Below are 23,413 nucleotides of genomic sequence, written 5' to 3' on the forward strand. Positions count from 1 at the left end.
TTATAGGCATGAGACAAGACTGGTTAGTGGCTCTAGACCTCAAGGATGCATACTTCCATATTGTGATCCGTCAAGCCCACAGGAAGCATCTGCATTTTGTAGTAGGGTCCAATCATTATCAGTACAAGATACTGCCATTCGTGCTCCCTGTGGCTCCAAGAGTCTTCACACAATGCCTAGCCTTGGTGGCCACACACGTAGAGGCAAGTAATTAATGTCTGTCTATATCTAGATGATTGGCTGATCGGACAGGCCTCATGAGACCATCTGCAACCTGTTCAGGGAGTTGAGCCTGATAGTGAGCTACAGAAAGCTATTGCTCAACCATTCGCAGAGGATAGAGGTCATAGGAGCTATAATTGACTTCAAATTAGCAAAGGCATACCTTTCAGAGGAGAGATTTCAGCTACAGAGCCAGATAATCTCTAGCTTCGAGATAAATCCATCACGTTGAGACTCTATCTCAAACAGGTCATATGCAGGCTTGCATTTACTAGCTAGACTTCACCTACGCCCATTACAGGGCTAGCTGAGGTCCATGTATTGCCCTGAGACACCTCAGCTGGACATGCATATTATAGTCCCAGCTCATATCCTTTTATCGCAAAACTAGTGGACAGACTCCCTGAATATTTAGATAAGGATACTCTTCCTCCACCCCTGCACCTCTAAAGACAGTGATCACAGATGGATACGGAACAGGTTGGAATGCTCACCTTTACCATTTCCAAACATAGAAAATGTGGTCCCAGGAAGAGATGAGACTCCATTTCAATGTCTTGCAACTTGGGGCAATAAGATAAGGTAATCAGAAATGCTTTGCAGGCTAAACGAATTCCAGCGTACACATCCTCACAGACAATACATCCCCAGTGTAGTTAGTGTGTGATGGGTGCAGGGGGAGAGCAAGAGAGGTGAATGTTTGTCGCCTATGTTCCAAAAGACAATCAAATTATGGATATGGTATCAACTTAGCAATTCAGGTTATCAACTTAGTGGACAGCTCAAGAAAGGCTCATTTTGAACTACATTCAGAAATCCCATATGAGAAACCCCCTTTGCTCCCTAGATGCCACCACCTTGCCCAATATGCTTTATCTTAAACATTCCAGAACATCAAGTCATCCATCTGCTCTTCTCTCAAGACATGGTGTGTCTTCAAGTATCTAGGCTCTTTCCTTCAAGATAAATTACTTCAGAAACACTACAGTTGAGCGAAGAGGAAGAAGAGGCACACCAGGTAGAATCATCTCCAAAGAGATGTTTTTCATCTTCATCTCCAGATACAACACTAGTGTTGTCAGTATCAGTGTCTATAAATGGTTTTAAGAATTTCCAGGAGCCCTTAGAGGATGGTTGATGTGATTTGAGATTCCTTTGGAGGTGGTTTAGAAGAAGACTAACTTTTCAACATTCTTCAACCATCTACACAAAATAGAGTAGCCCTACCTGTCGACGAGGGCATTCTTAAACCTGCAAAAGACTTGTGTGCTATGCCAGCATCTATCTCTGCTTTTCCAGAACATGCTGACTAAAAATATCAGGTCCCACCTAAAAGGCTGATGCTCTCAAAAACATATACTTGGAAGAATTTTTTTCATCTAGGCCACCTTCATCTCAATACTCAGTCGACTGATTGTTTAGGAGAGTATTTTGTCTGTATCCAGCTGTTGATGCTTGTTTTTTACTTAAGTTGTAAGCTCTTTGGGGTTGGGGACAGTGTTTGTGGTCTGTTTGTGCAGTCCCTAGCACAATGGGGTTCTGGTCCATGACACGGGCTTGTAGGCACTACGGTAATACTAATAAGAAAAATAATAAAAGTACCATTTCTAATCTTGCATCTGACTGAGACTGATTCAGTAAGTTTCAGTGTTGTATTAGTAACCTAGATGGATGGTGAAAGTTGGAATTTTCAACTAAGTTAAATGGTAAAATATTGTGTGACAACATATCTAGGATAAACATCACTTTTAATGTAAGTGTAAAGGCCGTGAAAGTCGTGCATTACCATATTATTGATGATGCTGGTAGTGATGCCAGTAGTAAAAGTTGTCCAGTGCTTCCCATTATTAAGACCCTGTTTTGAGTTGCGCTTATAACTTTGCCAAACTTTAACCTTTAAGGCTGGAATTTTCCATGCCAAGTGTTTGCCTCAAGCTGAATTTGTTTTGGAAAGTTTCAGCTAAAATGATCCATGTGTTCCTTAGAATGTTAGGGAACTTGAGACACTTGGGATCTGATTTACAGAAGTGCTTAGCATTCGCAACTGAAGTCAGTAGGAGCTGTGCTCTGAACCTGAAAAGAGTTAGGTAATATGAAAAATCAGGCCTTCCCTAGGCTTCTCAAATTGGGCGTCTCTTTGCCGCAGTTCCTCATGTAAAATGGGGATAATACCATATCACTTCATAGATGTGTTGTGGTGATAAATTAAGGTTTGTAAAGAAATAAGATACCAAAATAAGATCACCATAGAAAAGCTTATAAGGACAATTAATTTTGTATTCAGAGCAGGCTCTTAAGGATGTGCAGTAAATGATGCATGGGGCCACATTCTGAAAGAAGATAAAAATAAATATTGAATAGCTACCCATTCATTTAGCATCATCCATCCTGTGCACTGATTGAGGCAGAAGTACTGTGTAAAAAATAGTAAGTGATAATATATTTAAAGATCATATCACAAATACAGGAGGGATTAAAGTTTCGTAGGCAACCTTAATTTTGACATTTCCTAACTTGAGTATGTACTTCTGCAACCTTAACGCTCTTTTAACATAACTTATTTGGATGTGATAGCTATTAGAGTGGCACATCTATAGCTTACAAAGTTTATTTTGAGAACACTTCCCATTCCAAAAACACATTCAGCAAAACTGGAAATATACAGTTCTGTTGCTACATCAGATTTTTGTGTGAATGCACGAGCAAGTTTAGAATAATGTATCGGTCTAATAACTAGTTGTATTGCAAGGCATAGAAAATGTTATTTTTCCTGGAGACTTGATTAAATGCTTTATGAAAGATTGTCTTGCCTTTCCACAATGTCCTGAAAAAGCTAATACTGCCATCTTTAGTATAGTTATAAAAAATACTTATGTTGAATTTTCCCTCTTTGTTCTGCATGTAATTGTTTATTTTTTAAAAAGTCAAAATAATAAATATAGCCTACAGTAATCCAATATATAGTCTACAATAAGTATTCTTTACAGGTAGCATGTACAAGGAATTCATATTTCTGGCTTTCTTGCTCCCCCAAAATGGTAGACTTTCAGCCCATTGGGGGTCATAGAACTTAAGCATAAACCTGTAAAAGAATAATTGTAAAGTTCTAGATACTGGATATTAAATTGTGTACCCTGTACTTGAGACTCGGGTGCATATGGAGGTGAACTGTCAAACGTGTATCTCAATCCATGAGCAAAATGTAGCTATTCATACTTAAATTATGGTAGTGAAACACTTTTGTCCTAATTGTATGTAGCGCTAAATTTATATAGGGAGTCAGATCTCAATTTTAATTTATATTCTTATTACTTAAAATTAATGTTAATAGATTATAAGCTCCTTGAGGGCAGGAATTGCCTTTTCAATAAGTAGGTAAACGTAGTTCATTCTGACTTTAGAGATGTTACCACTTTTAGTGCTATGCCTCATTTTAAGAATGGGGAATATGCTGCAATCAGTAATACTTCTAGAACCGGAAACAACTGTTGAAGTGTATTTCACTTTGTTTGTACAGCATAGTGTAATTAGACCTCAGTTCTGACTGGTGTCTGAGTTCTTCTATAATATAAATAACAGAAATATCCTGTACATACATACACTTCAGGGAGTATGGCTTACAACTCTTAGGATGTTTGTTTTTAAAAAGGCCTTAGCTATGGCTTCTTGAAGAAATAAAATTTAATGCATTGAAGCTTCTGTAACAGAAATACTGAGCTTTATATCATGTTTACCAAACCAAAGAAAATAGGTTGACTCTTCGGCCGTAAGATTGAGTTACAACTGGCAGTAGTGCCACCCAGTGAAAGTTTCAGCAGAAGACCTTCCAAGATCACCAGAAGCTAATGGTACCTTAGCTTAGACTGCCTTTAAAAACAAAAACCAAGCAGCAATGCAGAAAAACACCCCCACTCCTCCCCAACCAGAAAAAACTAACAAAGGGCAAACAAATCAAAAAACCCTTTTAATATGTGGGTATGGCTCTTAGCATAGTAATCAAGTATGATTTTAGTGAAGATAAAGATAAACCCATTAAATATTTCCTTTAAGGCCCTGTAATATGACATCAGCATGCTGTTGGGTGACTTATAAATGCAGCAGAAATTAAGAAAGCAAAAATCCAAACTAAGAAAATAAAGTATGTTGTCCATCTGCAGAAACTGAATGGGAAACATGTCTGTTTTGTAGACAATGGAGGACACAGACAAATAGATCATGTCATACTTGGATATACAGTAAGAATTCCTTTCTGTAGAGTATTCTGAGATCTGGCAGTACTTATACAGAAATGTAGTGATCTTGTTTGTAAATCAGAGCCAAGAACAATGTTGGAACTAGATTGAATTTATAATTTTATCAAGTACAAATAATATAAAGAGTAAATGAAAACATTCTCACCTCTGCCACAAATGTTAGAGTTCAAACTTTGTCATACTTGATCACATTTATAATGTGAGGTTTCAGAGTAACAGCCGTGTTAGTCTGTATTCGCAAAAAGAAAAGGAGTATTTGTGGCACCTTAGAGACTAACCAATTTATTTGAGCATGAGCTTTCGTGAGCTACAACTCACTTCATCGGATGCATCCTATGAAGTGAGCTGTAGCTCATGAAAGCTCATGCTCAAATAAATTGGTTAGTTTCTAAGGTGCCACAAGTACTCCTTTTCTATTTATAATGTGGAAACAAAATAAAGTCCAGGCCAGTGATATATAAACGAAGTGCCTTAAGAGGGCCAATTTCACAAAGCTGAAAACAGTTATGAGCCAAATCAGCTGGGATGAAGCGCTTAATCAGAAAAATGTGAATGATAATTGGGAATTGTTTAAGAATACATTATTAGATGCGCAAAAAGCTACAGTTGAGGGGAAAGGCTGTATTGGTTAAAAAAAACAACACTGATTTTGAGGGGAAGTTAAGGCAGATATAGCTATATCTATCTACATAAATATAACAAATAAAAGAAAGGGGAAGTAGATAGTAACGAATATAAATCAGAAGCTAGGAATCAGACAGTTGATAAGAAGTTCCAGAAGACTGTAAGAAAGCTAATGTTAAAAGCCTTTCGGTCTGACATTCATCCAATCAAGAGAATGGAGTGGGTGATACGGGACTTAATAAAGAATGAAAGGAGAGTAACATAATTTATGCATACCAACATGGGCTTCCAGTTCCACGCTCAGGGCCAGGTAGGCAGGCAGAGCTTCAGAGTCTCAATGCGTGGATGAGACGATGATGTAGAGAGAAGGGGTTTAGATCTATTAGGAACTGGGGGAACTTTTGGGATTGGGGAGTCTATACAGGAAGGGTGGGCTCCACCTAAACGAAAGTGGATCCAGACTGCTGGCACTTAACATTAAAAAGATTGCAGACCAGGTTTTAAACTAAGAGATGGGGGAAAGTCGATTGCTGCAGAGGAGCACGTGGATCAGACAGAGACTTCTCTTAGAGGAGAGTCTATTGATAGAGATTCTCTAGGTTTTAGTCAGGAGGAGAGGATGGAAGATGATAAAGTACGGGCCAGATCAGACGAGAAACATTCACATAAAAAAGAATCTGACACATCAGAAAAGGGCAGACAAATAAACAGTGACAAGTTTAAGTGCTTGTACACAAATGCTAGAAGTCTAAATAATAAGATGGGTGAACTAGAGTGCCTCATGTTAAAGGAGGATATTGATATAATAGGCATCACAGAAACCTGGTGGAGTGAGGACAATCAATGAGACATAATCATTCCGGGGTACTAAATATAACTGAAGGACAGAACAGGTCATTGGGGGGGACGAACGGGAGGGGAGAAGAGTGGCATTATATGTGAAAGAAAATGTAGAATCAAATGAAGTAAAAATCTTAAATGAAGCCACATGTTCCATAGAATCTGGATGGATAGTAATTCCATGCTCTAATAAGAATATAACATTAGGGATCGATTATTGACCACCTGACTAGGACAGTGAGAGTAATGATGAGATGCTAAGGGAGATTAGAGAGACTACCAAAATAAAGAACTCAATAATAGTGCGGGATTTCAGTTATCCCCATATTGACTGGGTACGTGTCACTTCGGACGAAATGCAGAGACAAAATTTCTCGATACTTTAAATGACTGCTTCTTGGAGCAGCTGGTACAGGAACCCACAAGAGGAGAGGCAATTCTCAATTTAGTTTGGAGTGGCAGGATCTGGTCCGAGAGGTAACTATGACAGGACTGCTTGGAAATAGTGACCATAATATAACAACATTTAACATTCCTGTGATGGGAAGATCACCTCAACAGCCCAACACTGTGGCGTTTAATTTCAGAAAGGGGAACTATGCAAAAATGAGGAGGTTAGTTAAACAGAAATTAAAAGGTACAGTGATGAGAGTGAAATCCCTGCAAGCTGCATGGACACTTTTCAAAGACACCATAATAGAGGCCCAACTTAAATGTATACCCCAAATTAAAAAACACAGTAAAAGAACTAAAAAAGAGCCACCATGGCTTAACAACCATGTAAAAGAAACAGTAAGAGAGATAAAAAGGCATCTTTTAAAAAGTGGAAGTCAAACCCTAATGAGTTAAATAGAAAAGAGCATAAACACTGCCAAATTAAGTGTAAAAATGTAATAAGAAAAGCCAAAAAGGCGTTTGAAGAACAGCTAGCCAAAACCTCAAAAGGTAATAACAAAATATTTTTTAAGTACATCAGAAGCAGGAAGCCTGCTAAACATCCAGTGGGGCCCCTGGACGATCTTTTGTAGGTGACAAATCTGAGGAATTGTTACACACTGAAGTGTCGCTAGAGGAGGTTTTGGAATTAATTGATAAACTTAACAGTAATAAGTCACCGGGACCAGATGGCATTCACCCAAGAGTTCTGAAAGAACTCAAATGTGAGATTGCGAAGTAGTAACTATGGTTTGTAAACTGTCCTTTAAATCAGCCACTGTACCCAATGACTGGAAGATAGCTAATGTAACACCAATATTTAAAAATGGCTCTAGAGGTGATCCCAGCAATTATAGACCAGTAAGTCTAATGTCAGTACCGGGCAAATTAGTCAAAACAATAATAAAGAATAAAATTGTCAGACACATAGAAGAACATAAATTGTTGGGTAAAAGTCAGCATGGTTTCTGTAAAGGGAAATCATGTCTTACTAATCTATTGGAGTTCTTTGAAGGGGTCAACAAACATGTGGACAAGGGGGATCCAGTGGACATAATGTACTTAGATTTCCAGAAAGGCTTTGACAAGGTCCCTCACCAAAGGCTCTTAATAAATTAAGTTGTCATGGGATAAGAGGGAAGATCCTTTCATGGATTGAGAACTGGTTAAAAGACAAGGAACAAAGGGTAGGAATAAACAGTAAATTTTCAGAATGGAGAGGGGTAACTAGTGGTGTTTCCTACGACTCAGTCCTAGGACCAATCCTATTCAACTTGTTCATAAATGATCTGGAGAAAGGGGTAAAGAGTGAGGTGGCAAAGTTTGCAGATAATACTAAACTGCTCAAGATAGTTAAGACCAAAGCAGACTGTGAAGAACTTCAAAAAAACTCAACAAAACTAAGTGATTGGGCCACAAAATGACAAATGAAATTTAATGTGGATAAATGTGAAGTAATGCACACTGGAAAAAATAACGCCAATGATACATACAATATGATTGGGGCTAATTTAGCTACAGCTAATCAGGAAAGAGATCTTGGAGTCATCGTGGATAGTTCTCTGAAGACATCCACGCAGTGTGCAGCGGCTCTCAAAAAAGCAAACGGGATGTTAGGAATCATTAAAAAAGGGACAGAGAATAAGACTGAGAATATCTTATTGCCCTTATATAAATCCATGGTACGCCCACATCTTGAATACTGCATACAGATGTGGTCTCCTCATCTCAAAAAAGATATACTGGCATTAGAAAAGCTTCAGAGAAGGGCAACTAAAATGATTAGGGGTTTGGAACGGATCCCATATGAGGAGAGATTAAAGAGGCTAGGACTTTTCAGCTTGGAAAAGAGGAGACTAAGGGGGGATGTGACAGGTATATAAAATCATGAGTGATGTGGAGAAAGTGAATAAGGAAACGTTGTTTACTTGTTCCCATAATATAAGAACTAGGGACCACCAAATTAAATTAATGGGCAGCAGGTTTAAAACAAATAAAAGGAGGTTCTTCTTCACACAGCCCACAGTCAACCTGTGGAACTCCTTGCCTGAGGAGGTTGTGAATGCTAGGACTATAACAGGGTTTAAAAGAGAACTAGATAAATTCATAGAGGTTAAGTCCATTAATGGCTGTTAAGGATGGGTAAGGAATGGTGTCCCTAGCCTCTGTGTGTCGGCGGGTGGAGATGGATTGCAGGAGAGAGATCACTTGATCATCACCTGTTAGGTTCACTCCCTCTGGAGCACCTTGCATTGGCCACTGTCGGTAGACAGGATACTGGGCTGAATGGACCTTTGGTCTGACCCAGTATGGCCATTCTTATGTTCCTGTATTCTTATGCTTATGGAAAATAGATCCTGTCTAGCTTGTAATGTCATCAAAAACAGATACCAAGTGTGGTTGATGAAGGCAATAGTGTTTGTGTAATAGACTTAGACATTTGACTTGGTATTGAATGCTTTTGATTAAAAAAACTAGAATGGTATAAAATTAACATGGCACACATTAAATGGATTAAAAGCTGGCGTACAGATAGGTCTCAAAACATAATTGTAAATGGGAAAATCATCATCAGACGGGTATTTCCAGTGGGGTCCCATATAGATCAGTTCTTGGCCCTCTGCTATTTAGCGTTTTTATTAATGACCTGGAATAAAACATAAAATAACTGATAAAGTTTGTCAAACACACACATTGGGGGAGTTGTAAGCAATGAAGAGGACAGGTCACTGAGGCAATGTGATCTGGTAAACTGGGCGTAGGTAAAGAATATGCATTTTAATATGGCCAAATATATCTATATACAGCTAGGAACAAAGAGTGTAGGCCAGGGGTGGGCAGACTATAGCTCACGGGCCGCATCCAGACCGTCTGACCTTTTAATTCAGCCCTCGAGCTCCCGCTGGGGAGCAGGGTTGGGTGCTTGCCCCACTCCACGCGGCTCCCAAAAGCAACAGCATGCCCCCCCCCCCCTCCAGCTCCTATGCGTAGGGGCCTGGGAGCCAGGGGGCTCTACACGGTGCACTGGCTCTGCAGCTCCCATTGGCTGGGAATCCACACCCTGAACTCCTCATTTCTGGCCCCACCCCAGAGCCCACACCCCCAGCCGGAGCCCTCACCCCCTCCCGCACCTTAACCCCCAATTTTGTGAGCATTCATGGCCCACCATACAATTTTCATGATATGGAAATTACCCATACCCATATATGGCCTTCAGGCCAAAAAGTTTGCCCCTCCCTGGTGAAGGCCATACTTACTTAATGAGCCACTCTATCCTGGGAACTAGTGATTCTGAAAAAGAGTTGGGAACCATGATGAGTAAGCAACTGAACATGAGCTCCTAATGTGGTGATGTGGCCAAAAGGGCTAATGTAATCTTTGGATGCATACATAAGGAAGACTTGAGTAGGAGTAGAGAGGCTATTTTACCTCTAGATGTGTTACTGGTGTGACTGCTGCCAGAATACTGTGTCCTAGTCTGTTCACAATTCAAGCAGAATGTTGATCAACTGGAGAGGGTTCAGAGTTGAGCTCTGAGAATGATTAAAGAATTCGAAAACATGCCTTATAGTGATAGACTCAAGGAGCTCTAGCTATTTAGTTTAGCAAAGAGGAAGTTAAGGGGTGACTTGATTGCAATCTGTAAGTATCTGCATTGGGAACAAATATTTAATAATGGGCTGTAGATAAAACAGCTGATTCTCATTTAAATTAAAGCTGTTTTATACCACTCTGGCCCCAATCCTTCTCCAAACCTTAGTTATCCACCTCTTGCTTGGCCAGTGTAACCTTCTGTTCTGGCCTCCTTGCATATGAATACTCTACCGTTTTCCAATATAACCAAAATGCAGTTGTTAGTTTTCTTCTTTGTCTGCCATTCTTACCACAACGTCCTCTCCTTGAAATACCTTCCTGGGTATCCTCTGTCTCAACTCATGCTGCCTGTCCTTGTCTTCAAGTCTTTGCTATAATCTCATCTCCGCTTCATCTCTGGTTTTGTCGTCTTTCTTTCTCTCTTGCTCCCTATGCTCCTTCCAGTCCTAAGACTCTTTACTCCCAGTTTTTCCTATTTCAGATCCTGCTAATGCCTTTGACGCTTTCATTTTTGAAGAAATGGGATATAATCTTTTTTTAAAAGTGTATGGAGGGGTTAATTTGGCAGCACAGTTGTCAGGGAAATACAGCATTTCAGCAGAGAATATAGAACATATTTTTGGTGCTTTAATATACAATTAGACAATTAATTAAAATAGATAACATTTATTAAAAGGACCCAGTTTCCATTTCAGGGAAGTTGAAACAAATAGCGAGTAAAATGTTTCTTTTAAGAACAATGTAACAAATTGATAAAGCAATAGAGCTTTTATGGGACTCCTCCAAGACTGTGGAACAAAATCCTGTGGCATCTGAGCACTACTACAAACATCACATTGTATATCAGACATAAAAATTATTTTTGAAAAACATTCAAATGTAACTTTCCATCTGAGTGGTGAGAAGGAGAGAACCATACATGGTAGTCATGTCACTTAATGAACTCCTGGAAGGTGATCAGATACCGATGGTTAAGAGCTGGATAAAGGCAATCCAGGCCCCCTTGGCAACTTGCGACAGGAGGCCCCAATATTTATGCCCCAGTGTTCCTTTCCCCACGTGGACTGGGGGGGACGGGGATGGTCCATTTAATCTCCCAGAGAGGCAGAAGCATAACTCCTTCTCCTTCCAGGAGCAGTATCAGGAGCTTCCTCCCCTTGGAAACAAGGAGTGAGGAAGGTGTCCTACCATGCTCTCCTACCATGGAGAGGCAGAGTGCCAGCAGGGTGCTCCACCCAGTATTTAGGGTGTATCTGCTTGGGTGGGTGGACCAGAACAGTCCTGCTGCACTCTTTCCCCCTCTTGCCAGACACACACAGTCCTCTGCAGGAATGGTGTTGTCTGGGCCCCCCAGAACAGTAGGTCTTGGAGGTAACACCCCATTGAGGTGTATGGGGAAGTTCACTCAATTCTGAGCTATTGTTTTAGGCTGTCAGTAGATGTAAGACATCATTGTGTTTGTTACATTTGAGTCATGTTTTCAAGCTTTTCTTCACAACCATCAGGACTATAAACTTATTTTTTTAGAAAATGAAAGCTGAGATTTTGATAACACTGGAATGCTAGGTGTGGGCCTATAGTGGCTATGTCTTAATATTGTCCTACTCCTACTGGGACCCAGGAAATGGGCGGACGCCCGCTCACTGCTAAAAGGTCCCCACCCCCACCCTATGGGGGGGATCCACAGGACCTGGAAGCCAAGTAATTCCAGGGGACAACTAATAAAATAACAGGAATAGGAAGGCGGTCAAAGGGTCAAACAAAGGGAATCTTGTCCTGGTGATGGGCATGGTGTCAAAACCTGAACAGAACAGAACTAATCATTGCTTCAGGTTGATAGGCTCTTGTTAAAGGGACATTGGCAATTAGAAACCACTTTAAATTTTTGTTAAAATAGTCTACGTACTCTTAAATCAACATGCCAACTTTTTTAGGTTTACTATAACAATTTCATGTTTGTAAAAATGTCTTTTTCCTCCTTTGGTGTACAAAACACCAGCCACATAAACAAGGGAAACTAAGGCCACAAAGGAAATAATGAAACTAAGTATCAACAAATGCACAATTAAACTGAAATTAAAGGTGTTTTCTCTAATCTTTGCTACAATAATCATAGGTGTGCTTGGGAGGATAGGGGGCAGGTAAATGTTCAGATACAAATGTGTTTTTAAAGTTGATGGTGCCCCTCTATCTTTGGTTTAATTTCTTGCACCTCCATAGTGGGTGGGAGTGTGATAAAGTACAAGATTATGTGCTCAGAGACTCATCTGGGTCTGTATTTTAGGAGTGTCAGGTTGAACTTTGAATATATTTTCCCCTTCTTTAGCATAAGCTTTTAAAATGAGTATGAGCATGTTCTGCTGTTGCAGCATTTGTTGGATGCTGCTATATCTGCATTCAGAGACCATGTTTAACACCATCTGCTGTAAGTGCTGAGAATCTTAATACAAAAAAAGGTGACAAATTTTGAGTGCAGTTGTTACATGTAAAAAATATGGTTATTTATCGTACTGTAATTGTGGTTCTTTAAAATGTGTTGTCCATATATAGATTCCATTCCTGGAAACTCAAACAAGACTAATGATCTTGATAGCACCAGCTTGGCCCAGGCAATTCTGGTTCCCAGCCTTCATGAGACTTTCAATTTAGCCTCCAGTAACATTGCCAGTGAGTCCAAACATTGTCTTCCTGAACAATGAGAATATCTAGTATCCAAATTTGGCCTCTCTACTTCTCACATTCTGGATGTTGACAATCATTGAAAGAGCTTGTTCTAGAGATTTCCAAAACATTATCCTACAAAATAGAAAGGATGTTACAAGGTTCACATACGCTGCAAAGTAGAAAAGTTCTCCTTATTGGCAGAGCAACATCGTATTTCTCCAACAGCAGCAAACATTCCTAAATATCTGGACTATTTAATGTTGATAAAAAGATCAGGGTTTTTTATCAGTTCTGTAAGGTGCACCTGGCAGCTCTATCAGGGCACCATCCTCCTGTTCAGGATTTCATCCCAATTTGGGGGGATTTCTTAAGGGACTACTACATGTATTCCCACCAGTGTGGGAGCCTTCACTCTACTGGGATCTCAGTGTGGACTTAGGTGGGTTGATGGGTCCTCCCTTTGAGTTGTAGCATCATGTTCCTTACACTATCTTTCGGACTTCTAAGTGGCAGTCACCAGCCGGTAGGATCGGGGAATTGCCTGCACGCATGGTAACCTTTTTTTTTGTGCATATAGGGAGGCAATGCGTTGGCCCCATTCAAAATTTCTACCCAAAGCTGTTTTTGACTTCCACCTAAACCACATGATTCATCTACCAGTGTTATTACCCAAGCCCCACTCCAACCAAGGGCAGTCTAGACTACACTCTTCAGATATACACAAACCCCTTTATCTTTACCTGGATAGAATTAAAGTCATTTCGTATTTAACTTATATTGTTGCCTTTGTGGGGAGAATGAAGGGCCAAGCCATTTCATCTCAAAAGTTGTGTAAGTGGGTCTCAGGTTATATTAAGATATGTTATCGGTTAGCTAGTTTAGATCCACCAGATCAAGTCAGGGTTTATTTCACTTGAGCTCAGGCAGTTTTTCAGAATTGTTCAGTCTCAGAAATATGTATAGCAGCTACACCTCTACCCCGATATAACGCTATCCTCAGGAGCCAAAAGATCATACCGCGTTATAGGTGAAACCGCATTATATCGAACTTGCTTTGATCCACTGGAGCGCGCAGCACCCTCCTGGAGCGCTGCTTTACCGCATTCTATCCGAATTCGTGTTATATCAGGTCATGTTATATCGGGGTAGAGGTGTACTTGGGGATCAGTTCATACTTTCTCAAAACACCATTCGTTGATAGGAGCTTCTAGACTGTCTCCTTTGGCAGAGCTGTTTTACAGGTTTATTGCTTGTGGGCCATAAAGAGTGATATATGTATGGGCAAGCATTCAAAGAAGAAAAGTTGCTTACTTTAAATAACTTTTTTTTAAAGATGTGTTTTCCATATGTATGTTCCACAACACACCGTCCATGCCTACTTTTACAGAGTTTTATAACATTTGGATTCTGTATTGGTGAAGGAACTGTGAGGTGGTTACCTTCTCTGTGCCCTTTGTGCTCTTGGGGAGGGTGGACACCAATGCATGCTGCTGGTCAAATGATTCTGATCTCGAGTTCATATGTACCAAAAGTGTAATATATATGGACAAATGCTCAAAGAAGATACAAACATGCTTACTGTTATAATTTTAAGGATTTTTAGCAGATTTTGCTGAGCTGCATGTTTTAATCTCTAAATTAGGAGGGCAAGTTTTAATGGCTATAAATAGTTACAAGATCATAGCCTCTTCTTCCCACCCCTTTCAGTAGCTCTATAGTTCATAAAGATCCTCACTTACACTCCCCATTCTCCTTCTAGAGCCTATGCTGTTGTGATACTTGATCTAGCAGAAAGGATCAAGGGGCTATTCCCTTCAGAACTCCTTAACACCACTCTTTGCAGTGACCATAGTCTTTTGCTGCTAGCCAGAATGGCACCTAGAGAGTAATTACTTTTCCCTTTGCCTAAAGTACACAGTCCCTCTGTGTTTCAAAGTCTCTTCTTGGCGTCTGAACTCTGATCCCATCAAGCTGAGTGATTTAAAAGTAAGCAGTTATATGAAAGCAAGCTATTTTCAGTTTGTGGAGAAACTTCCTTGTTAAACAACTTTTTCTTTTCGTTTAAAGAAAATAAAATTTTGTACCTTCAGTGTTGCCAGATGCTTTAGTAAATTAAAAGGAAAAATGTGTGGATGTCTTTTTATGGGCTTGATCCTGTAACATAAAGCACTGCACATGTGCATGACATCATTGAAGTCAGTGGGAGGCCACTAGTGGAAGTGTGTCTGTGATTGCCAGTTCTGTTTGCAGGGTTAAAGTCTGTTGTTTTTATTTGTACTACTGTAGCACCTAAGAGTGGGACACTGTTGTGCTAAGTGATATACAGCCACAGATCAAAAAGACTGTCCTTGCCTATGTTGTGTGAGATGGTATTCTGGCAGATCAATTAGGAAGTGTGCTTTTCTGATTTTTCTCATGATCCTAGTGTGGTTTAAGATATGGTGATAATTATACTGTTAAACAGAAGCTGCATACTTTGCCTCAACTCTTTTTTGAATTGTTTACATTATTGCTATTATCCTATCTTGGCTTTCTCTACAGCCTTTCTCTTGGGCTGTAAGGTGACTGGGGGATTCTGAATGTATGAACATATAGTGTATGTAAACAGTTGACCTGGAACTTTTCCAACTATTGAGAGTCAAAGGTAGTCCTTTATGTTTTTAGGATGATTTCGTCTTCATGTGTGACAATGATTAGGGTTTGGCTCTGGGTTCTAGTGCCATCTTACTTCATTTGTCTGGGTGCTTTGACTTCATGTGTCTTTATTCAGTGATCATTTGCATTTTTTCCTTATAAATTGTGTGTAAATATTTTTAAAAGAAATTGAGAAATGTAAATACAAATACTTTATTATGGCTGTGACTTTAACTTGTGTCTGTATAGTCACATAATATCTGTGCAAGTTAGCACATTGCAAATACTAAGAAATTAGTTCTGAAAATATTTTATGTGCTCAGTGGGGACCAAATTAAGGTGAACTATAAATCTGAATTTCCTGACTATTTTTTTGTCTAAAGTCTTGATTATAATACTGTGTGGAGGAACACATTGTTCCCTCTTGTGGGAGAGGATCCAGGAGGAAGAAAATCCAGCAGAAGAATTCTTTTTTGGAGAAACTTGTTATCAATTCACTCCATTTAATACCTAGTATTTTCCTATAGGCATTTATACAGCTGTCTATACCTCCAGTGCAGTGGTCCACAAACTGTAGGGCATGCCCCCCAAGGTGGACACAGAGGAACATTCAGGGGTGTGTGGCAGGGCCTGGGCCAGCCCCCATGCGGGATGAGGAGGGAGTGCCCCCAACCCTACTCAGCCCCCCGTCTCAGCTCCTGGCCGTGCCTCAACCCCCAGCTGCAGGTTCTCTCTGAGCCATGGCCCCACTCCCATCCCCAGCCTTGGCCCCCTTACTCCTGTCTGTGGCTCTTTCTCTCCCGCCATCACAGCCTTGCTCCCAGCTATGGGTGTGGACCAGGAGTGGGGGGGGAGGGGTCACAACGTGAAAAGTTTGGTAACCATTGCTCTAGTGGATTTTCAGCTTTCACATCCGTATGTTGAGGTAGAAATAACAACTGAAATGAAGATTCATAATTTGGTCTTTAAATTGTAGTTGTAGGTGTTATATTAGATTAAAACTTCCAGCGTTTCAGACATGTGGTTTAAAACTCTCAAGAAATGTAGGAGTTAGTGAAAATAGTTATACTTCATATGTAAATTTTTTACACTTTAAACCTTTACTCTTAAGTCTTCAGAGCTTACATGTTTTTTAATTGTTTTTCTCTTTAGAAAATAAATGAATGCTAATGGGACAGCCATTTCCCTGAGGTTCAGGTTTTCTGGCTGGCTGCCATGATGGGTAAGTTACCTATAAGTGGAATCCAATTAAACTGTTACCTTGGCTTAATTCCTTGTGAAAAGAACAAGACCACTTACGTAATTAACATTTTTTATGCTGGAAATGCATGTCATGACTTTGATAGTGAAATTTGAATTGAGGCTTGCACTTAAAGCAGACATTCAACCAGTTTGAATATGAAAAATATTGCAAATTGTTGACAAAATTACAGCACTTACTCTGTGGATATAGAATAAATTTAAAAGAAATTGAAAAAAGTTAAAGTATGGAAATGTGCTGTTAGGATACACAACACTCACTCTTTAATGACACCATGGGTGGGGGGCAAAATCTTTCTTTAAAAATGATTTTAATCTAATCTGAGACTACAAACACTCAAATGCCTTAATCATAAGCACATTTGATGCCTAGTTTCACTACAAGGTGGCGTAAAGGCTGTCTAGATATCCTAACTATGCATTTCTGTACCTCAAAATGTTTGGATTTTTTGTTACATTTAACCTGAATTTTTGGGATTTATGATGGATGATTAGTTTTTAGAATGATTGCACCATCCCAATTTTAACCTAAAAATACTGATATATGCTCTCAACCGTAACTCTATTTTAGTGTATTCTTTGTCTGGGAATTATGATATAACTGATTTTTGTGTAAGTGTTGGTCCTAATCTGATACTTTAAAAAAAAACAAAAAACAATGAGCCAGGATTGTTTAAGAATATAGTGCTTTTCATGCTGCTAATGTTTCTGCACACACTGAAATTTGTAAGAATAGGGATTTTGTCAAATTATAACATGCATTAGATGTTAAATTGCATTTAGAGTCCTCAAGCTAAAACTTAATTTCTTATTTTTATCAAATACAGTGGTCTAACAGATTACTTCTTCCTCTGCACGGCCGCTCTCAAGGGGAGGTCATACCCATGGAGCACTGAAAATCCATGGGTATCCGCTTTATAGCTGCGGGTATCCACAGATGTGGATATCCCTGGACCATTTTTGCAGATAGCAGCATACATGCAGATACAAATTATGTATCCGTGCAGTGCTCTGATGGTAAGAGCTGGGTGGGCAGCTATGAGGAACCACAGTGCAGACCCTCCACCTGCCCTTGGCGGGGGGCTTGAGGGGCATGGACACAGACAGGGGGCTGCTTGGGCCCCCTGTCCAGGGCAGGTGGAGGGTCTGCCGTGGCTTCCCACAGCTGCCTGCCTGGCTCTTACCATGGCCGGGCTGCAGCTCCAAGCTACCTCCCTCTCCCCTGCATAGCCGGGTCAGGGAGAGATGTGCTATGGGGAGCCTGTGTCTCTCCACCTGCCCTGGGTGGGGGGCCCGAGCAGCCCCAGGCCTGTGTCCCTGCCCTCCAGGCCTCTGACCCAGGGCAGGTGGAGACACTTAGGTTCCCCATAGCTGCCAGTTCAGCTCTCCCCAACATGGCTCCAGGTGGGGGAGGGAGGTGGCGGCTCGGAGCCACAGCCCGGCCACAGCAAGAGACAGCTGTTGGGGGCCACGGCGGACCTTCCACCTGTCCCAGGCAGTCCTCTCCTCATGCCTGGTGTGCGCTACTCTCTCAGTAGCTGGTAGGGGAACCCGGACGCACTCTCTCCACTGTTTTCCAGTCCAGGGACCCTCAACCCAGCAGCTCTGGGCTTTTACTCTCCCAGCCCTTACTGCTCCTTCCCTGGACTGCTTCCTGCTCTTCCCCCTTATGTCAGGGAGTACAACTGCAGGTTTCCTCTCCTGCAACCTACAAACTTCCTCTCTCTATAGACCTGCTGAGCTCCTCCCCCGACCTGGACTTCATCTGCAATTAGGCCCTAGCAGTCCCTATGTTTCCTCCAGGTGCAGCCTAAGGTTAATTGGTCTAATTTCAGGCTTCGTGGGGGGGGACCCCATCACATTTGGTATTCTTCTTTGAGTAGTGCTCCACTTCAGGATTGTGTGTCCACCTGACTGTGTGCCCATCCATGTGCTTTTGATGGGAGATTTTTGGGAACAGTGCCTGTTCGGCCCATGCATGCAACCTTCTCATCCTTTTGTCCCATACCAAGGTCATATAGGGCTGCCCAGGCAAACTGCCCTCAGTTCCTTCTCAACCACCTTCAGCTTGAGGCAGAACATCAACCATGCCCACTTTACTCAGACTTAATTTCTAGTATAGTTTTAGTTTAATAGTTTCTTTCCCCTTTTGTTCAATTTCCCCGATTGAGGGTTGATTCTGAACTTCTGCTTTGGGGTATGGCAGGATCCCCAGGGTTTAAGCAGAGTGTCTCCTGCCAGCAAGCTATCCCAAATCAATGACCGCCATTCTTGGTTCCTCTGCTATTTGGGAGACACCCATCTGCCCCAAGAAGTGTAAAATATGCTGCTCCTTCAAAACCAGATCTTGGGAAAACAGGAAGATCAAATTATTGATAAGGGAGTAAGCCCTAAGACTAGCTTCTGACCCAGGCTCTGAGAACCCTTCTGCACATAGGCCTCTGAGTACTCTTTATGCCTCGTAGAATTCAGGATCCCTGTCACCAGGAGTCTTGAAGGATCCAAGTGTTGCTACCCTGTCTGCCTCCGAGTCTTGGTGACCAGCTCAGGAGAGGCAGCACTTGTACTGATGTCTGCAGTAAAAAGAGCTTCATTTCTAAATCTCAGGGTACCAACAAGGAAAGTAGGCATACTAGATGTCTTAAGAAATCTTGGTCATCGCCTGATAAGTAAAGAAAAAAACTGTCAGACACAGATGAACACACTTTGTTGGGGAATAGTCAACATGCTTTTTGTAATGGGAAATCATGCCTCACCAGTCTACTAGAATTCTTTGAGGGGGTCAACAAGCATGTGAACAAAGGGATCCAGTGGGTATAGTGTACTTAGATTTTCAGAAAGTCTTTGGCAAGGTCCCTCACCGAAGGCTCTCAAGCAAAGTAAGCTGTCATGGGATAAAGAGGGAAGGTCCTGTCATGGATTGGTAACTGGTTAAAAGAAAATAAAGGATAGGAATAAATGGTCAGTTTTCAGAATGGGGAGAAGTAAATAGTGGTGTCCCCCAGGGGTCTGTTCTAGGCCCAGTCCTTTTCATCATATTCGTGAATGATCTCGAAAAAGGGGGAAACAGGGAGGTGGCAAAATTTGCAGATGATACAAAACTACTCAAGATAGTTAAGTCCTAAGCAGACTGTGAAGAGCTACAAAAGGATCTCTCAAAACTGGGTGATTGAATTTCATCTGCCGTATTGTTGCCCAATGTTGATAAATGCAAAGTAATGCACATTGGAAAACATAATCCCAACTATACATATAAAATGATGGGGTCTAAATTGGCTGTTACCACTGAAGGAGATCTGGGAGTCATTGTGGATAGTTCTCTGTAAACATCCACTCAATGTGCAGCGGCAGTCAAAAAAACTAACAGAATGTTGGGCATCATTAAGAAAGGGATAGATAATAAGACCGCAAATAATATATTGCCTCTGTATAATTCCATGGTACTCCCACATCTTGAATACTCCATGCAGATGTGATCGCCAAATCTCAAAAAAGATACATCAGAATTGGAAAAGGTTCAGAAAAGGGCAACAAAAATTATTAGGGTATGGAACGGCTGCCATCTGAGAAAAGATGAATAAGACTGGGACTTTTCAGCTTTGAAAAGAGACGACTAAGAGGGGATAAGATAGAGGTTTATAAAATCATGACTGGTGTGGAGAAAGTAAATAAGGAAGTGTTATTTACTCCTTCTCATAACACAAGACCTGGGGCCACCAAATGAAATTAATAGGCAGCAGGTTTAAAACAAACAAAAGGAAGTATTTTTTCCACACAATGCACAGTCAACCTGTGGAACTCCTTGCCAGAGGATGTTGTGAAGGCCAAGACTATAACAGGGTTCAAAAAAGAACTAGATACATTCATGGAGGTTAGGTCCATCAATGCCAGAAGCTGAGAATGAGTGACAGGGGATGGATCACTTGATGATTACCTGTTCTGTTCATTCCCTCTGGGGCAGATGGCATTGGCCACTGTCGGAAGACAGGATACTGGGCTAGATGGTCTGACCCAGGATGGCCGTTCTTATGTTCTTAAGAAGGCTCCAGAGACCTCAGTTCCACTGAAGCTCCCAGTCACTCCAGTACCCTGAGAACATCTAAAATGTCCCTTAAGAGCCATACTATGAAATGGGACTCTGTACTGAGGACTTCAACTGCAGATGGCCATATCCAGTTTAGAAATTTTATGTCAGAGAGGTCTACACCATTGTACCCTTCCATATCCCCCGTGTGATGGGTTCCCCCTGGGGTGCCACCTAGAACTGGGGTACCACTGAGCCCACCCTGACCCACCAGACTGGGCTCCCTTTACACTGTACTGCTGTGACAAGCTGCAAAACCCCCTCTAGCCTGCACTTTCACCAGCATACATACAGGTAGGGTCACACTAAGCTGCGGTTACATGCAGTTAGGTTCTCTGACCAGCCCCTGCATGGAAAGGCTCCAGCTTGGGTACCTCCCAGCTCCTTAAGCACGTAACCCCTCCCCCAGAATATAAACCCAAAATTATACCATCTTGCGCTGCACAGAGGACTACAGCCTAAGCTCATAAAATTCACCCCCTCCCTCAGTGTGGAGAGGAATATGCAACAGCCTTCTTCCCCCCGAGTTAGGATTCCCATACACTAGTTTCGATAATGCAAAAACAAATTTATTAACTACAAAAGATAGATTTTAAGTGATTATAAAGCAAGCAGATCAAAGCAGATTACCTAGCAAATAATCAAAAAATGCAATCTAAGCTTAATATACTAAATAGGTTGGATATGAATAGCAGATTCTCACCCTAAGTGAGGATATAAGCAGGCTGCAGATTCTTAAGGGGCAAGCTGCACTTGCTTCCATTTTGGAACCCCCAGGTGTTCCATTCACAGGCTAAAAATCCCTTTAGCCTGGGTCCAGCACTTCCTCCAGTTCAGTCTTCATTCCTCAGGTGTTTCCAGGAGTCTTCTTGGGTGGGGAGTGAAGAATCCAGATGATGTCATTCCCCTGCCTTCTATAGCTTTTGCATATGGTTGCAACCCTTTGTTTCAAAGGTTGCTTCCCATGCCAGTCAGTGGAAAAATACTGACATTCCAAGATGGAATCCAGCACCAGGTTACCTGGTCATGTTTCCCTGTAGAGTCACAGCAGCCATCTCCCACAGGCTGTTGAGAGCCTTCACAGGAAGGCGCACCAGATGGGAGATAAGCTTCTCCTAAGGCCTGTTGTTTCTTCCTAATGGCTCATTTAACCTGAATGGGCCCTTCCCAGCCAGCCATCTAGACTGAGAGCATTTTGCCTAGTGGGGGATGCCCAGGAATAGCTATGTGTGAAATAGATATAGTCAATATTCGTAACTTTGGATACAAAAATAATACATATTCAGCAAACCATAGCCTTTCCAATGACACCTCACATGCCTTATATTGCATAAAATACATCATAATCATGATATAATTATATCATACTAATATCACTATGAAGAATATGGGGTGCAGTGTCACACCTGGTCCTTATACCATCATCTCATATCTCTGTATCATACTATTGGAGTCTGTCCCTCATATCAAGTGTTTGACATCCATAGCATTCATACACTCAACACAAGTACCTAGCTTGGTACCAAAGCCGTTCTCCACCAGACCTCATTTAACTCCCTCCTACATACCACCAGTACCGCAGGAGTTTAGACACTCAAAAACCTGCTTGTCTACACTGAGCTAGAATCCTTGTTACTTACTGGTACCGGACAGCTGTCTGCACAGAGATGCTCTTGGTCGCTCACTCCACATTTTTTCATTGGAACCACCTTGTTTACAGACTTGAACCATCCAAAGTGAACAGTTATCACCAACTCTGGATTATGTTGAGGATGACTCTTCCGACTCTCAGATTTCAGTACAGCATTCTCCTGTTTATCCTCCAAGACATCATTTTTCTACCTTGACCCCTGTGCACCTGATATCAATGGTGGATGCCTCCTCCTATGCTCTCTGGGCTCCTAGAGTAACCTTGTTGGGACCCCGGGTCCTTTATCACCAATAGTTCGTTAGGGCCCTGAATCGCTGTCATAGGGCACATATGCAGAGTCTCCCCAACCTCTACTTCCACGATCTCAACCAGAACCACTGGAGGAGACCTTCAAGGAGCAGGAAGCAAGGGCTGACAAGGAGGTGACACCTCACACAATTGTATTGTCGTCATTGCCTGGCGAAGCTGCACTGCCTCCACCACCTTCCATGGCAGATGACTTCAGGTAGTTCAGCAACTGATGAAGCACATCGATGACATGCTTCAAATCCTTTGATCCAGGTCCAGGATTCTCATCATAAACTCCACCATAAATCATAGTAAAGAGCAAGTGTGCATCAGTTGGCTTGCTTGAGAGTATTGCAGTAAGAAACAGATCTGCTTTTAATTTTTCCCTTGGTAGGAAAATTTTAGAGGCTTTATACCATTATTATGAATGCAGATTTTCACTATTGGTTAGTTCCAAGTAAAAGTTTTGACCTGCCTATTTTGACAGGTTTAAGAGTAGCAGCCGTGTTAGTCTGTATCCTCAAAAAGAAAAGGAGGACTTGTGGCACCTTAGAGACTAACAAATTTATTTGAGCATAAGCTTTTGTGAGCTACAGCTCACGAATAAAGACTGGAAACTAGATTTAAATTATTTGAATGTATCGAATCATCAACCTTCATCCCACACAAACTCTTGGGTAGCTCATTACTGCTATTGGCTAACAATAACTACATTTTTAACATCTTCAGTTGTGTGCAGACATTTACAATTGTGGTGTTACTGCAATCATATGGTACTGTTACAATATTTTATGACAATTCTTGCGGTACTAAAGACAGGAAATGGTATTTTTGAACTTGCCAGTGTTTTTATCTTTAAATAAA

General features: G+C 41.3%; 1 protein-coding gene across 1 annotated transcript in view; it reads left to right on the forward strand.

Moving 5' to 3' along the window:
- MAP3K2 (mitogen-activated protein kinase kinase kinase 2) overlaps positions 1-23,413 on the forward strand; it is an 84,597-nt gene that overhangs the window by 22,061 nt on the left and 39,123 nt on the right. The window contains exon 2 of the mRNA XM_084643955.1: positions 16,419-16,488. Within this exon, the coding sequence (XP_084500081.1) occupies positions 16,482-16,488 (7 nt within the window). The 5' untranslated portion in view covers positions 16,419-16,481. The remainder of the gene's footprint in view (positions 1-16,418; positions 16,489-23,413) is intronic.

This window comes from Lepidochelys olivacea, assembly GCF_965140295.1.
Source record: "Lepidochelys olivacea isolate rLepOli2 genome assembly, chromosome: 11".
NCBI lineage: Eukaryota > Metazoa > Chordata > Testudines > Cheloniidae > Lepidochelys > Lepidochelys olivacea.